The 14,502-nt window shown below is 40.6% G+C and overlaps 1 protein-coding gene and 1 long non-coding RNA gene across 2 annotated transcripts; one reads left to right on the plus strand and one right to left on the minus strand.

The window, feature by feature from the left end:
* Positions 1–889: 889 nt before the first annotated feature.
* LOC106611327 (vacuolar protein 8) lies at positions 890–8,343 on the minus strand. Its single transcript, XM_014211414.2, has 13 exons — positions 7,895–8,343; positions 7,044–7,163; positions 6,860–6,979; positions 6,196–6,318; positions 5,734–5,816; positions 5,386–5,511; positions 5,048–5,093; positions 4,801–4,934; positions 4,470–4,598; positions 4,027–4,141; positions 3,813–3,947; positions 1,702–1,827; positions 890–1,475 (listed from the first exon to the last, which is right to left on the minus strand). The coding sequence occupies exons 1-13, from the start codon at positions 8,112–8,114 to the stop codon at positions 1,354–1,356; spliced, it is 1,599 nt and encodes a 532-aa protein (XP_014066889.1). The 5' UTR covers positions 8,115–8,343; the 3' UTR covers positions 890–1,353.
* A 636-nt stretch (positions 8,344–8,979) lies between these two features.
* On the plus strand, positions 8,980–13,757 carry LOC106611312 (uncharacterized). Its single transcript, XR_006770998.1, has 3 exons — positions 8,980–9,909; positions 10,842–10,987; positions 13,717–13,757. It is a non-coding gene; the product is annotated as an uncharacterized lncRNA (long non-coding RNA).
* The last annotated feature ends 745 nt before the right edge of the window (positions 13,758–14,502 follow it).

The following is a 14,502-nucleotide window of genomic DNA, read 5'->3' on the forward strand; positions in this document are numbered from 1 at the left end:
AAGACTCTTCCTAGAGCTGGCCCCCCAGCAAAACTGAGCAATCAGGGGAAAAGGGCCTTGGTCAGGGAGGTGCCCAAGAACCCGATGGTGACTCTAACAGAGCGCCTGAGTTCCTCAGTAAAAATGGGAGAACCTTCCAGAAGGACAACCATCTTTGCAGCACCACCAATTAGGCCTTTATGGTCTCTTTAAGTCTCTGAATGTCCTTGAGTGGCCCAGCCAGAGCCCGGACTTGAACCAGATCGAACATCTCTGGAGAGACCTGAAAATAGCTGTGCAGCGACGCTCCCCATCCAACCTGACAGAGCTTGAGAAGATCTGTAGAGAAGAATGGGAGAAACTCCCCAAATACAGGTGTGCCAAGCTTGTAGCGTCATACCCAAGAAGACTAGAGGCTGTAATCGCTGCCAAAGGTACTTCAACAAAGTACTGAGTAAAGGGTCTGAATACTTACGTAAATGTGATCTTTAAAAAAAATATATATACAATTGCAAAAATGTCTAAAAAACATTTTTGCTTCGTCATTATGGGCTATTGTGTGTAGATTGATGAGGATAATTATTATTTTTACCCATTTTAGCATAAGGCTGTAACGTAACAAAATGTGAAAAAGTAAATGGGTCTGAATACTTTCCAAACACGCTGTATAAATGCCGCATTCACGTGCTAAGAAACGCTGAAATGTTCGACTTGCTAACTGCTTGAACACGGCACGTATATAACTACAACCAGTTAGGAAGTCTGAAATTTAAAGTTTCCTAGTTCCGACTAGCACCTGAACGTGGCATTAAATAATGGTTTGTCAACTGTAAAAGCTTTGAATCTGTATAAAAATGAAAATATAATAGACCTCTTTTCCCACTGTTCACAAGTGCAATATGGATGTAAATGCTTAGAACACAACAGTGTAATCACTCAGAAAATAAAACACCTTATCAACATCATTACAAACATAATCACGACACAGTAATCATTGTCAGGTTCAAAGGTAATGGCAAGTCAGTTCAAACAGTGATATGCATGTCCCACATCTCAGTCCGTGTCCTGAAGCAGAGAGGTGTCAGTCCGTGTCCTGAAGCAGAGAGGTGTCAGTCCGTGTCCTGAAGCAGAGAGGTGTCAGTCCGTGTCCTGAAGCAGAGAGGTGTCAGTCCGTGTCCTGAAGCAGAGAGGTGTCAGTCCGTGTCCTGAAGCAGAGAGGTGTCAGTCCGTGTCCTGAAGCAGAGAGGTGTCAGTCCGTGTCCTGAAGCAGAGAGGTGTCAGTCCGTGTCCTGAAGCAGAGAGGTGTCAGTCCGTGTCCTGAAGCAGAGAGGTGTCAGTCCGTGTCCTGAAGCAGAGAGCGCTCCAGTGGACAGGTCAGGAGGATGGAGGCATCTGAATCGCCTGCAGTAACTGCCTGGTCTGCTCCGTCTGTGCATGCACCCTTTTTAGCTGCTTCTCCAGCACACTACCAATCATCAGCACTGAAAACTCTCTGTCTGAAGAACAACATGACATAGCAGAGCAGAGCATTACATAGTATAACACAACAACAAGCCATTGACTATAACGGCATGTACCTGCCCTTATGTTAATGCGCTTCAGTTTATGTTTCTCAGGATAACTGACTAGAAAGTAGTGTTATTGACATTACCACATTTCTGTGCTTATTTTAGGCATAGACAGCATGACTGGTTAAAGTGTTGTTACAAAACCATGACCAACCTTTCTTGAGGTTGCATAGAGTAACAATACTCAGCTGTTGGAATCGCACTTCCTGGTTCTTGAGGTACATCAGGAGATATTCAGAGATGGCAGCGTAGTGTGGCGTCAGTAGTTGGATGACATGTTCTGTATGATATATGAGCAACAAGAAAAAAATGCATGTACAGATGTAGGATCTTAAATTTGACCTACAGTACCAGTCAAAAGTTTGGACACACCTACTCATTCAAGGGTGTTTCTTTATTTTTACTATTTTCTACATTGTAGAATAATAGTGAAGACATCAAAACTATGAAATAACACATATGGAATCATGTAGTAACCCCCCCAAAAAAAGTGTTAAATCAAAATATATTCTATATTTCAGATTCTTAAAAGTAGCCACCCTTTGGCTTGATGACAGCTTTGCACACACTTGGCATTCTCTCAACCAGCTTCATGAGGTAGTCATGAGGAATGCATTTCAATTAAGAGGTGTACCTTGTTAAAAGTTAATTTGTAGAATTTCTTTCCTTCTTAGTGCATCTGAGCCAAACAGTTGTGTTGTGACAAGGTAGGGGGGTATACAAAAAAATAGCCCTATTTGGTAAAAGACCAAGTCCATATTATGGCAAGAACAGCTCAAATAAGCAAAGAGAAACGACAGACCATCATTACTTTAAGACATGAAGGTCAGTCAATGCAGAAATTTTCAAGAACTTTTAAAAGTTTCTTCAAGTGCTGTCGCAAAAACCATCAAGCGCTATGATGAAACTGGCTCTCATTAGGACGGCAACAGGAAAGAAAGACCCAGAGCTACCTCTGCTGCAGAGGATACGTTCAAATAAAATTCTTCACAGAGTTCAAGTAATAGACACATCTCAACTTCAACTGTTCAGAGGAGACTGCGTGAATCAGGTCTTCATGGTCGAAATGCTGCAAAGAAACAACTACAAAAGGACACCAATAAGAAGAAGAGATTGGCTTGGGCCAAGAAACACGAGCAATGGACATTAGACTGGTGGAAATCTGTCCTTTGGTCTGATGAGTCCAAATTTGAGGTTTTTGATTCTAACCGTCATGTCTTTGTGAGACACAGAGTAGGTGAATGGATGATCTCCGCATGTGTGGTTCCCACCGTGAAGCATGGAGGAGGACATGAGATGGTGCTTTGCTGGTGACACTGTCAGTGATTTATTTAGAATTCAAGGCACACTTAACCAGCATGGCTACCACAGCATTCTTCAGCAATACGTCATCCCATCTGCTTTGCACTTAGTGGGACTATCATTTGTTTTTCAACAGGACAATGACCCAACACACCTCCAGGCTGTGCAAGGGCTAGTTGACCAACAAGGAAAGTGATTGAGTGCTGCATCAGTTGACCTGGCCTCCACAATCACCCAATCTCAACCCAATTGAGATGGTTTGGGATGACTTGGACCGCAGAGTGAAGGAAAAGCAGCCAACAAGTGTTCAGCATATGTGGGAACTCCGTCAAGACAGTTGGAAAAGCTTTCCAGGTGAAGCTGGTTGAGAGGAGACAGAGCGAGAAAGACACAGAGCGAGAGAGCAAGAGAGAGAGTGTGCAAAGCTGTCATCAAGGCAAAGGGTGGCTACTTTGAAGAATTTCAAATATATTTTGATTTGTTTAACACTTTTTGGGTTACTACATGATTCCATGTGTTATTTCATAGTTTTGATGTCTTCACTATTCTTCTACAATGTAGGAAATAGTAAAAATAAAGAAAAATCCTTGAATGAGTAGGTGTGTCTAAACTTTTGTCTGGTACTGTATATTGTAAAAGCAAAATAATCCTGCAGCAACAGGATTTGAACGTTTAGTCCATAATGTTGCCTGATCGGTGGTTCGGCTTTTAGCTGGCCAAAAGTAGGCAACATGAAAAGTGCAATACTCTTAATATAACAGTGTGTGGATTTCAGTGAATTTATGTACATCACAAAGCTCATCTGTATGAGCACACATGTCTTCCTGACAATCTTGCTGATACAGACAGTATAGCATTTTAGAGAAAATATATTTATTATTGCAAGTATTACACTATCAATCATTGTGCTAGTCACAGATAAAATAAAGTGACTAGACAACAAACAAAATACATGCATATTACCGTTCATCTTTAGTTTGCTGATGATGGAAGCAGACCTATAGGACAGCTCTAGATTGTCCATTTGTGCAGAGAACTTCACCAGGCTTGAAACATGTTCAGGAGTAATATTTGTGGCCAAATGAGACTGAAGTAAGTCTGAAAAGGAAAGAGAAAAGTTGTAATAGAGGTGAGGTGACATAGTTTAAACTGGTTTATGAATTGCTTGTATTCTCACCCCAGCTTGTTAGGTGATGTAAACAGGAAGTGACACACAGAACGGTCTCCTCTGAGGTCACACTGGACACAAGGGCCTTGAGAAGACCCGTTACACACTCACTGTCCATAACAGCCTGTAGACAACACAAGGCTTGATCATCCCATGTCCACATGAATGAAAATGCATTTAAAATGGCTTCCAATAATCACTGCATTCATATGACATCACCAGGTCAGTGTCTCTATATTCATCTTAAAGGACCATTCTAGGTTTGATAAAGGTTAACATGTGACTGAGCATATAGATGGAAACCACATCTACATTCCAATGTCCATACTAGCAGACCAGTAAGAATGCAATGTTATGGGCATGCATTCTACGTAATATGGTAGTGTGGACATTGGAACAGCGCCTCCTATTCTAGTGAGTGAATGAGTGAGCGACATGGCAGCCGTTATCACCTGCTGTCCCTCGCTGGTGCTGCTGAGGTTGGTGATGGTAACAACACTGTGGTTGATGATGGAGCTGGATCTGTGACAGAGGAGCAGCTGCCCTATCACCTGTACCAGGCCCTCATTCACCAGGCCCTCCTAGAGGGAAACACAATGAATACGGATTGCTAACACCGGTACAAATAACATCGATTGTAATCACCACCATCATTATATGATAGAATCCTGTCAGATATGTCAAACCTGGGATTTGAACCAACAACTCTCCAGATACTAGCCCACCTCTCTAACCTTGAAGCTACAGCTGCGCCCATCAACATCTAGTTTAAAAAAATCTCACTCTATTGGGTTGGTGTGTGGCTAGCTCAGACAGTAGTGCTATAGCAGACTCAGTCAGAGGGGGAGTAGCAGAGCACAGCAGGGCCTTCAGAGGCAACACACAGTTCAGGTACATCAGCTGCTCCTGGGTCACAACTACGAAACAAAGCACAACACTGCATCCAATCCACAAGGCTCTGTACAATCTGTGTTGAATATGTGCCTAAAACATTAACAGAGTGTGTTCTGTGGTTAAACGTTAGAATTACCATTCCCTGAAAGGATTTGGAGGCATCTGCAAGCTTGGGATGCATTCTGGAAATAAAATACAAACATTTGGGCTAAGGTTGAGTAAGAAAACATTGCATGACAGAATACATTTCAGTGTGAAAGTGTAACATCTGTTGGACATACTAGTAGATATTCATAGACTTCCAGGCATTGCGTTAACTCCAGTTAGCATCGGCTGGCGAAACTACCTCTAACTTCCTTCATACTGGACACAGAGACATACAAATGGTATCCATGACTTCATCTGACTCTGTGTGAGTAGATATGGGGCCTGAATCCCAAAATCTTGAAGTATCCCTTTAAGACCAACCATTACCTTCTGCACTGATGAGGACATGAGTGTCAGCAGAGACTTCAACAAAAAACGGTCTCCAATGCCCAACATTTTGGGATGATGGCCTGGGACAGTGGCTATATTGCTCAGGGCAGAGCAGCTGTAGAACTAAAATACAGACAGAATATCAGTCCAGTTCAGAGCACAATAGAAGTTCAGGCTGAAGACCACTGGGACAAAATAAGCACACGCTCGGTCATCATGCTATAACCATACTATTGTTCTAAACAAATAACCACTAAAAAACTGCAGCACATAGATACTTTGATCTGGTTTAAAAACAGCAATATTTGGCTTGAGGGCAAGAGACAGTGACAGTGGATGTTTTACCTGGACCTCATAGTTGGAGGACTGCAACAGAAGTGCCAGTACAGGAATGGCTCCTTCTTGACATAACACTCCCATCGTCCTCTCTAAAAAGAAGAGCAATGAAGGCTAATGTAATGCAAGATTAATGGAAAGGCAAAAGAAGGCAGACAAAATAATGGTCAGATATGGAGACGTACAGTATGTCTAGGAATTAGTTATGAGGGTTATGTTGGGACCACATTAATAAATCCATCTATCTATCTATTCTTGATTGAACTCAATGGTTAAGTGACCCGCGTCACGTGTTTTGAAATGTCAGCAAACAATTAGATCACAGCCAACTAATGTGTCATTTGAACTCCACCCACTGTGGTCATATCAACACAGCAACAACGCAGAATGTGGCAGCAACCTGAGATGTGTGCATAGTGCAGGGTGTACAGTACATTATGTATTGGTGGACATAGTTCTGTGCAGACCTACCAGACTGTGTGAGGTTTAAAAGGGCACAGACTGCATTTTGTTGGACTCGGGGATCGTAAGACTTGGCTAAAACCAGTAGTGGAATCACCCCTTCAGCTGACACGATTGCTTCCCGGTTTGAGTCTAAATAAATGTGAGGCAATAACAACAACAAAAAATACAGATTAAATGTCATGTCTAGTTTGGACAACAGAGTCATGTTATGTTAGAATGGAAGCTTGAGTTAGAATAGAATGTTGGGTTAGAATACATGGAACACGACGTCCCACATGTACCATGCCTTTCACCTTTCATTAACCAGCAAGAATGAAGCCGTGTACATCTTTCAGCAGGGATATCATACATGTTGTGCTTAGCTTCTTATCTGAGAGTAAATCAGTTTGCAGAGAAAGCTACTTTTGAGAAACATGATCCTATCGATTGTAAACAAGAAATTAATTGACAATAGCACCAGCACTTTGTTGCACTAATGTTGTAATGTGTATGTCTTCGTGTGTAGTGGCGTTGTTATGTCTCAGCCAGCGACATCTAGTCACTGGCTGGGGATCAATAAAGTGTGTAGGTTGTCTTGTGTAGTGATGTTGTAATGTCTCAGCCAGTGACATCTACATTTCCTCTGGGGATCAATATAGTTCAAATCAAACGTAAACACTAGTCCACCAACCTGAGGAGGCCAGTGAGGCAATACATTGACAGGAGTTACACTGGACAGTGGGGTCCCCAGACTGGAGCATCTCTAGCAGGGGCATCAGCATCCCTGTCTCAATCACCTGCTCCTTACTCACTGGAAGACAATAGTAGTGTTAAACCTTGAGACAGTGCATGTGTGTGTGTCTGTGTGTACATACCTTTGTTCTTCACTAGCAGATGAACCAGAGACAGAGTGGTGATCCTCTGTACCTCCATATCATTAGAGAGCAGTAGGGCTGTGTATGGCTCCAGGAGAGCAACAGGTAGAGGATAATCCACTGCAACAAGACAGGATGAGAGGCAATCGTGTCACCAATCATGTTCCTTTATTTTCAACTACCTATGGAGAGTTATAGGCTGTACAGGATAGCCTTCTGCCTACAGACCTATTGGCTGCCTCCATGTAACAGGGGGAATCCATTGTTATCTTCCTGCCCTCATGGAAAACATTTGGTCAGACATTTTCATAATACTGGTCACTTCCGTCACAAAGCATATAACTACAATAGAATAGATAAACTGATGGGAGACCTGTACTGCACAGCCACTACAAAACAGTAGACTATTACAATGGGATAGAACGTTTTAGAATAACAATCTGTCTCAAATATTAACATGACACAATAAGCTACTTAAAATGACACTTAAACACAGTACACTGACCGAGGTGTGTTTGACTGACCTGTAATAAATTAATGTTGACCGGTGGAGGCTGCTAAGGGTCAGGACGGCTCATAATAATGTCTGGAACGGAGCAAATGGAATGACATCAAACACATGGAAATCACGTGTTTGATGTATTTTATACCATTCCACCTATTCTGCTCCAGCCATTATCACGAGCCGTCCTCCCTAATTACAGTGCCACCAACCTCCTGTGATGCTGACCCATGATTTCCAGATGCTCCTATGTATTTAATGCCTGTAGACAATACTGGGTTGAGCAGTGTAGTTAAAACTTTGATTCGACTGGTGTGCACGACTACACATCCATTTAGAATACCAATACCTGTGTCCAGATGGTTCAGTAGTGCACGAGCAGCCTGTCTCTCGTGCTGCTCTGAGATATAGGATGCAACAGTTGCTCTCTTCCTCCGCAGACAGCTACATCTCGACAGGTTCTTTATACACTCCGTTATCTTCTGTACAAGTTCAGATGACAATCTCTTTACATAAGCAACGAAGTCCTTTAGCAGTTGTGCACACTTCTCACATATTCCGGTGGCCATCTCCAAAGCAAAGTGAAATCAACATTCATTCACTATAGTAAAACATATATATTGTTAAGATACAATTTATATAGGCTATATGTTACTTATTCGTTGAATTCCAGTAGCAGTGCTCAGGTGGTAGTTTCTTCGCAAGCCATGTATTTGCGTGTCTCAGGTGGAACAAAGAAAGACATGCACCTACCTGCCTGCCAAGGCATTACCTGTAAAGTGAATGGAGAATTTAAGACGCCACGTGACATAATTGTTCTCGCCCAGTGGACTGCACGTTCCTTTGTTTCATTCTGAGCATGTATATACAACGAAATATGATTAAACATTCATTAAAATACAAAATTATGAATACATAAAAGATAAATGCATATACGTTTTGCTATTAATTCATTGCTTTTGAAAGTAGAGTTCTGCAGAGTAGATTCAGATATGGGTAATAATGGCTGATGAAAACGTGTAATTTATGTTGAAATGTATGTATGTAAATGTTAAATTGTCTATTGTTTTTGTCTATATATGTTTTTTGTTTGTTGTAAAATATACATACATATACATATATATATATATATATATATATATATATATATATATATATATATATATATATATATATATACATATACACATATACATACAGAACACTTTAAAGCGTATATATATATATATATATATATATATATATATATTACAACAACAAAACAAAAAATATATGTGCAATATCTTGGATTCTTTTCAAATGTAATCTCCAGGGAAACATTAAACTTGAAAAAGTGACATTGTTCAAAAAAAAAAAATGTAATGGTGAAATCAAATCAAAGACCACAACTGAAACGTCATCCACAATATTTCTTTCCTCGCTGTTGTTGTTTTGGAAACCATCGTAACGGAGCTGGTGTCGGTGGTCACAATCACACTCACGTATGGTGGCCAATGATATGTTTTACAGGTTGTCGATGTTAGTTTACATGTCCATTCACTTAAATAAACAACATTGCAAGACAGCCAGATTCATTTAGCTGATTAGCTAACGTTATCAGCTAGCTAACGTTATCAGCTAGCTAACGTTGACGTTATCAGCTAGCTAACGTTAGCTATACTGTAACGGTCAGCTAGCCAGCCAGTTAGCTACAGCTTTTTGCAAAGAAGATAACTAGCTAGCTATCTATGTTTGTCTTTCATCAGTTGAGGAGGCCTAACCTATGTGGTCAAGATGTACTGACTAAGCAGGTTGCAGACTGGTCAAATACAAAGTTACAGAACACTTATGACCCTGACCAGCCCTTGTTTCACCAAGAACAAGCTCAGGGAGAGGGAGGTAGCAGAGAAGGTCAACAACAACAATGGGAACCAGGACTAGGAGAAGGAGCAACCAACCAAAGGAAAGAGGAAGAGTAAAAGGGAGTTGCCTCCAGCCTCAGTGCAGCAGGAGGACACTTAGATCATTTAGATCGACCAGACTGACAATACTGCTGGAAATGCCAAAACAGCCAAATCCAAGGCCTCCTTGGAGTCGGAAGACCCTGGGAATATACATAGGAGAAAGAATAATAAAGGGAAGAGGAGAGGAGGAGGTGTCTGGGGCCAAGAGTGGGGCTGCGTTGGAACCCAAGGATGAGTTACTCCATGAGTACCAGTAGCAGATGACAGAAAGAGGAGAGGCTACCGTGAAGAAGACTGTACACAAGAAGTCAACAACGGACAAGACCAACGCTGCCCCTCAGGAAGCAGTAACATTAAACAATGAAGGTGCAAAGAAGAAGAACAAGCTGAGGTCGTCGTTGGATCCTGAGAGGGAGACGAGGTGTGTAGAAGTCTTGCAGGATAAACTTTCATAACTCCAGTGAGGTTTGCATGAACCTGTAAGGAAGCAGTAAAGCAGGTATTCTCCAAATTTTGGGGGACGGGGACAAGTTTTGTGATAACAAATTCATCAGGGACCCCCTCATAATCAGAACACAACTCTAGTGAGATAAAAATAGCATACAAGGAGTTTAACTATGACTTCGGCAGTGCATGGAACCAAGTCTCAGGCCCTGGGAAGGAAAATGTAGAGGTTTTCAAGCTAATTTCCTGTAATTCTACACATTTTGTCATGGGGCAGATAGATTTTTGTTGTTGTTGCAGCTTTAACGCTAATATCCTGAAATTCTACAACATTTTCCATGAGGCAGAGAGAAAACTGCAATTTTAAAGCTTAATTTACAATGCATTTATAATAAATGGTACTGTGGATACCAATATACCTGTGAGCATCCCAGGCCCATGTTGCCCATGGTTAAGAACATATTAATTGTAAATTAATAATAATAATACATTTTATTGTCTCACACACTCTAAACTTATTCCACAGATCCTTGGCCAAAATGTGTTGAATCTGTTGTTATTAGTAATATTCATAAAAATGATATATGTAAAAAATCAAAAAGTACCACTTTCAGAACTCCTGCTGTAAAAGGCCTAGCATAGTCCCAGATATGTTCGTGCTATCTTAGCAAAACCTTATGGTCAACCCTTATGGTCATATTGTTGGCATGACAATACAGCACAAACAGACAGATCTGGGACCAGCACAAACAGATCTGGGACCAGGCTATAGGCCTAAATTACTTGCTATTGCATTGTTGGGTTTTGAGTTAACAAGAAAGGCATTTGTGCATGTGACATTAAAACTTGAAAGTTGAAACTAATACCATGGAAAATAAAGATAATAATCAATTCTGTCTCGCTTTAGAGTATGGTAGAAGATCTGCAGAATCGCCAGTCCGAGGACATCACTGAGAGGATGAGGTCCAAGGAGAAGAGCCAAGAGAACCACGACGAGGAGGACAGAGTAGAATCTTTAAAATCCAAAGGCAAAAAAAAGAAGAAAATAAAACAAGGTGGGTGAAAAGAGAAAACATTCACCGGGTCATACAACCTGCATTATGAACCGTTAGGAATAATGTGGTTATGCTGTAAACATTCACCGGGTCATACAACCTGCATTATGAACCGTTAGGAATAATGTGGTTATGCTGTAAGCATTCACCGGGTCATACAACCTGCATTATGAACTGTTAGGAATAATGTGGTTACGCTGTAAACATTCACCGGGTCATACAACCTGCATTATGAACTGTTAGGAATAATGTGGTTACGCTGTAAACATTCACCGGGTCATACAACCTGCATTATGAACTGTTAGGAATAATGTGGTTACGCTGTAAGCATTAACCGGGTCATACAACCTGCATTATGAACCGTTAGGAATAATGTGGTTACGCTGTAAACATTCACCGGGTCATACAACCTGCATTATGAACTGTTAGGAATAATGTGGTTACGCTGTAAACATTCACCGGGTCATACAACCTGCATTATGAACCGTTAGGAATATTGTGGTTACGCTGTTCTTGTAAAGTTGGTGTGATGTCTTTTTTGCTATCTTCAATAGTTAGTGTGATACTATTGAACGAAGATAAGGAAGTACAAATACTCTGTTTTACTTTAACTTCACTAGGGTAGGGGGCACTATTTTCACCTCCGGATGAAAAGCGTGCCCAAAGTAAACTGCCTGCTACTCAGGCCCAGAAGCTAGGATATGCATATAATTGGTAGATTTGGATAGACACTCTAAAGTTTCCAAAACTGTTAAAATAATGTCTGTGAGTATAACAGAACTGATATGGCAGGCGAAAACCTGAGAAAAATCCATCCAGGAAGTGGGATTTTCTTTCTTCTATTGAATGCCATTACAGTATCCATTGACTTAGGACTCAAATTGCACTTCCTATGGCTTCCACTAGATGTCAACAGTCTTTAGAAGTTGTTTCAGGCTTGTATTCTGAAAAATGAGGGAGTAAGACCACTTTGAATGAGTGGACCATTCAGTGTCCCAGAGGTTTTTCTTGCGCGCAGCCGAGAGCACGCCTTTCTTGTTTTCCTTTTATATTGACGAAGCTTTTGTCCGGTTAAAATGTTATTGATTATTATGACTAAAAACAACCTGAGGATTGATTATAAACATCGTTTGACATGTTTCTACGAACTTTACTGATGCTTTTCATATTTTTTGTCTGTCTGTTGTGACTGCCTTTGAGCCATTGGATTACTGAACAAAATGCGCAAACAAAACTGAGGTTTCTGGATATAACGAGGGACTTTATCAAACAAAAAGAAAATGTATTAAGTAAATGGGAGTCTTGTGAGTGTAACCATACGAAGATCATCAAAGGTAAGTGATTAATTTTATCACTATTTCTGACTTGTGTAACTCCTCTACTTGGCTGGTAACTGTTTGTAATGATTTGTCTGCTGGACGCTGTTCTCAGATAATCGCATGGTTTGCTTTCGCCGTAAAGCCTTTTTGAAATCTGACACCGTGGTTGGATTAACAAGAAGTTAATCTTTTAACCGATGTATAACACTTCTATGTTTTATGAATTTTTATAATGAGTATTTCTGTTTTTGAATTTGGTGCTCTGCAATTTCACTGGGTGTTGGCCAGGTGGGACGTTAGCGTCCCACACCCAGGGGCGGAAATCCCGGGGGGGACGGGGGGGACACGACCCCCCCATCCTGGGAAAAATATGATTTGTCCCCCCCAATATATCACTGAAACATAACTATGTAATTTAAATAATATTAATAATACGCAATGAAAGCAATTGTGCTGATTATAGACACTTAATTGCTCGTTTTTAAGTTTCAAAAGATTGCGACCCCCCCACCCTTTGCCTCACAATGGTTTGATCCACTGCCAGTTCCTTAGCTTGCGAGGTAACGTAGAGGTCGTATCTACTGTCTGAAAGGCACTCAATGCACGTAACTGACGTGAGGTTAATCCAGTCAATCGCGCACACACACTAGCTGAATATGCAGAGCTAGCGCGCAAATATTAACTATTAAGCTAGCTAGTACCTATTCCATTTATGTGGCGTCGTCAAAGATGGAATCTTTGCTATCGTCAATTTATTCCAAGATCAGCATGCATGTAAGTTAGTGCTTCAAAGTCCCTGTGATAAGGGTAGCGTTAAACTGAACAGAACTACACTCTCTTCTACCATTGTTTTAAATATATTTAATGGTCTCGTTGCAAAAGCTAAATTGTCGCAAGGGAACTTTTATTTATATATTTTATTACACCTTTATTTAATAACCCGGGTAGCAAAGATTATAGCAAACACCACTGAATTGGTGCTCGCTAGCTTTGCAAATTCAGCTATTGTTAGAAGCCAGCCAATATGAAACAAACGATTAAAATTACAAAAGGTTGCAGCATATGTTGTGTAAATGGTGAACTCATACAGCTGTCAACTCTTGTCACTGCAATCCGTTTCACATTTGCTAGCTACCTTTTAGATCGAAGCCCATATAGAATGATACAAGATAAGATGATAGAAGCCCATCCCCTACTGTAAATAACCTACATACTGTGTGTGTGTAGCCAGCCAGCCAGCCAGGTAGAAAAATGGCAGAAAAATAAAAAAGACGGACATCAGAGTATTTTTCAGTACACCAAAACGCAAAGTAAGAACCCTAGTAGCCTAATATTAAAAGACTAGTTGATAAAATGTTCATTAGAAAGAAATTCAATTCTAATGGAAATGTTTCACAATGATGTCATTAGGCAGAGCAGGCAACAGATGGCACACAGACAGCAGAGTTGGGGACAGATATGCAGGGACAGACTGGCAGAGACAGGGAGTCTCAGGTAAGTTTGTTGAGTCTTTGTTTGGCAACATTATGAAAGGTTCTCAATTTTTTTAACTTGTAAAATAGGAACATAATTGGAAAATGCCATGGATACCCCCACTCTCAACTTAAACTGGTGACTGAACTAAGATTTGTTAAAGGCAATGGTATTGCTGTTGTGATTAGTTGTGTAGTTTTGGGTACCGGTAGTTAGGAGTACGGCAAACACCTTATTTCTTTCCTCAATATACATTTACCATATTAAACGTAGGCTATGTGTTACAGCACTACTTTTGGTGTCCCCCTCAGGAATTGCTCTTGAGAAAATGTAATGTAATTGTCCCCTCCAAAGTTGATATCAGATTTTCGCCCCTGCCCACACCCCCTAGAGAGGCTAAAGGTGAATAACATGATAACAACATTCAGTAACACTTATTTTCTGAGGTTTTAGTCGTTTTATTGGTGAAGGATCAAATCAAAGTTTATTTGTCACGTGTGCCGACTACAACCTTACAGTGAAATGCTTACTTACAAGCCCTAACCAACAGTGCAATTTTTAAGTAAAAAATACATATTAGGTGAACAATAGATAAGTAAAGAAATAAAAACAACAGTAAAAAGACAGTGAATAATAACAGTAGCGAGGCTATATACAGTAGTGAGGCTATATACAGTAGCGAGGCTATATACAGTAGCGAGGCTATATACAGGCACCGGTTAT

Source organism: Salmo salar, chromosome ssa09 (assembly GCF_905237065.1).
Source record: "Salmo salar chromosome ssa09, Ssal_v3.1, whole genome shotgun sequence".
NCBI lineage: Eukaryota > Metazoa > Chordata > Actinopteri > Salmoniformes > Salmonidae > Salmo > Salmo salar.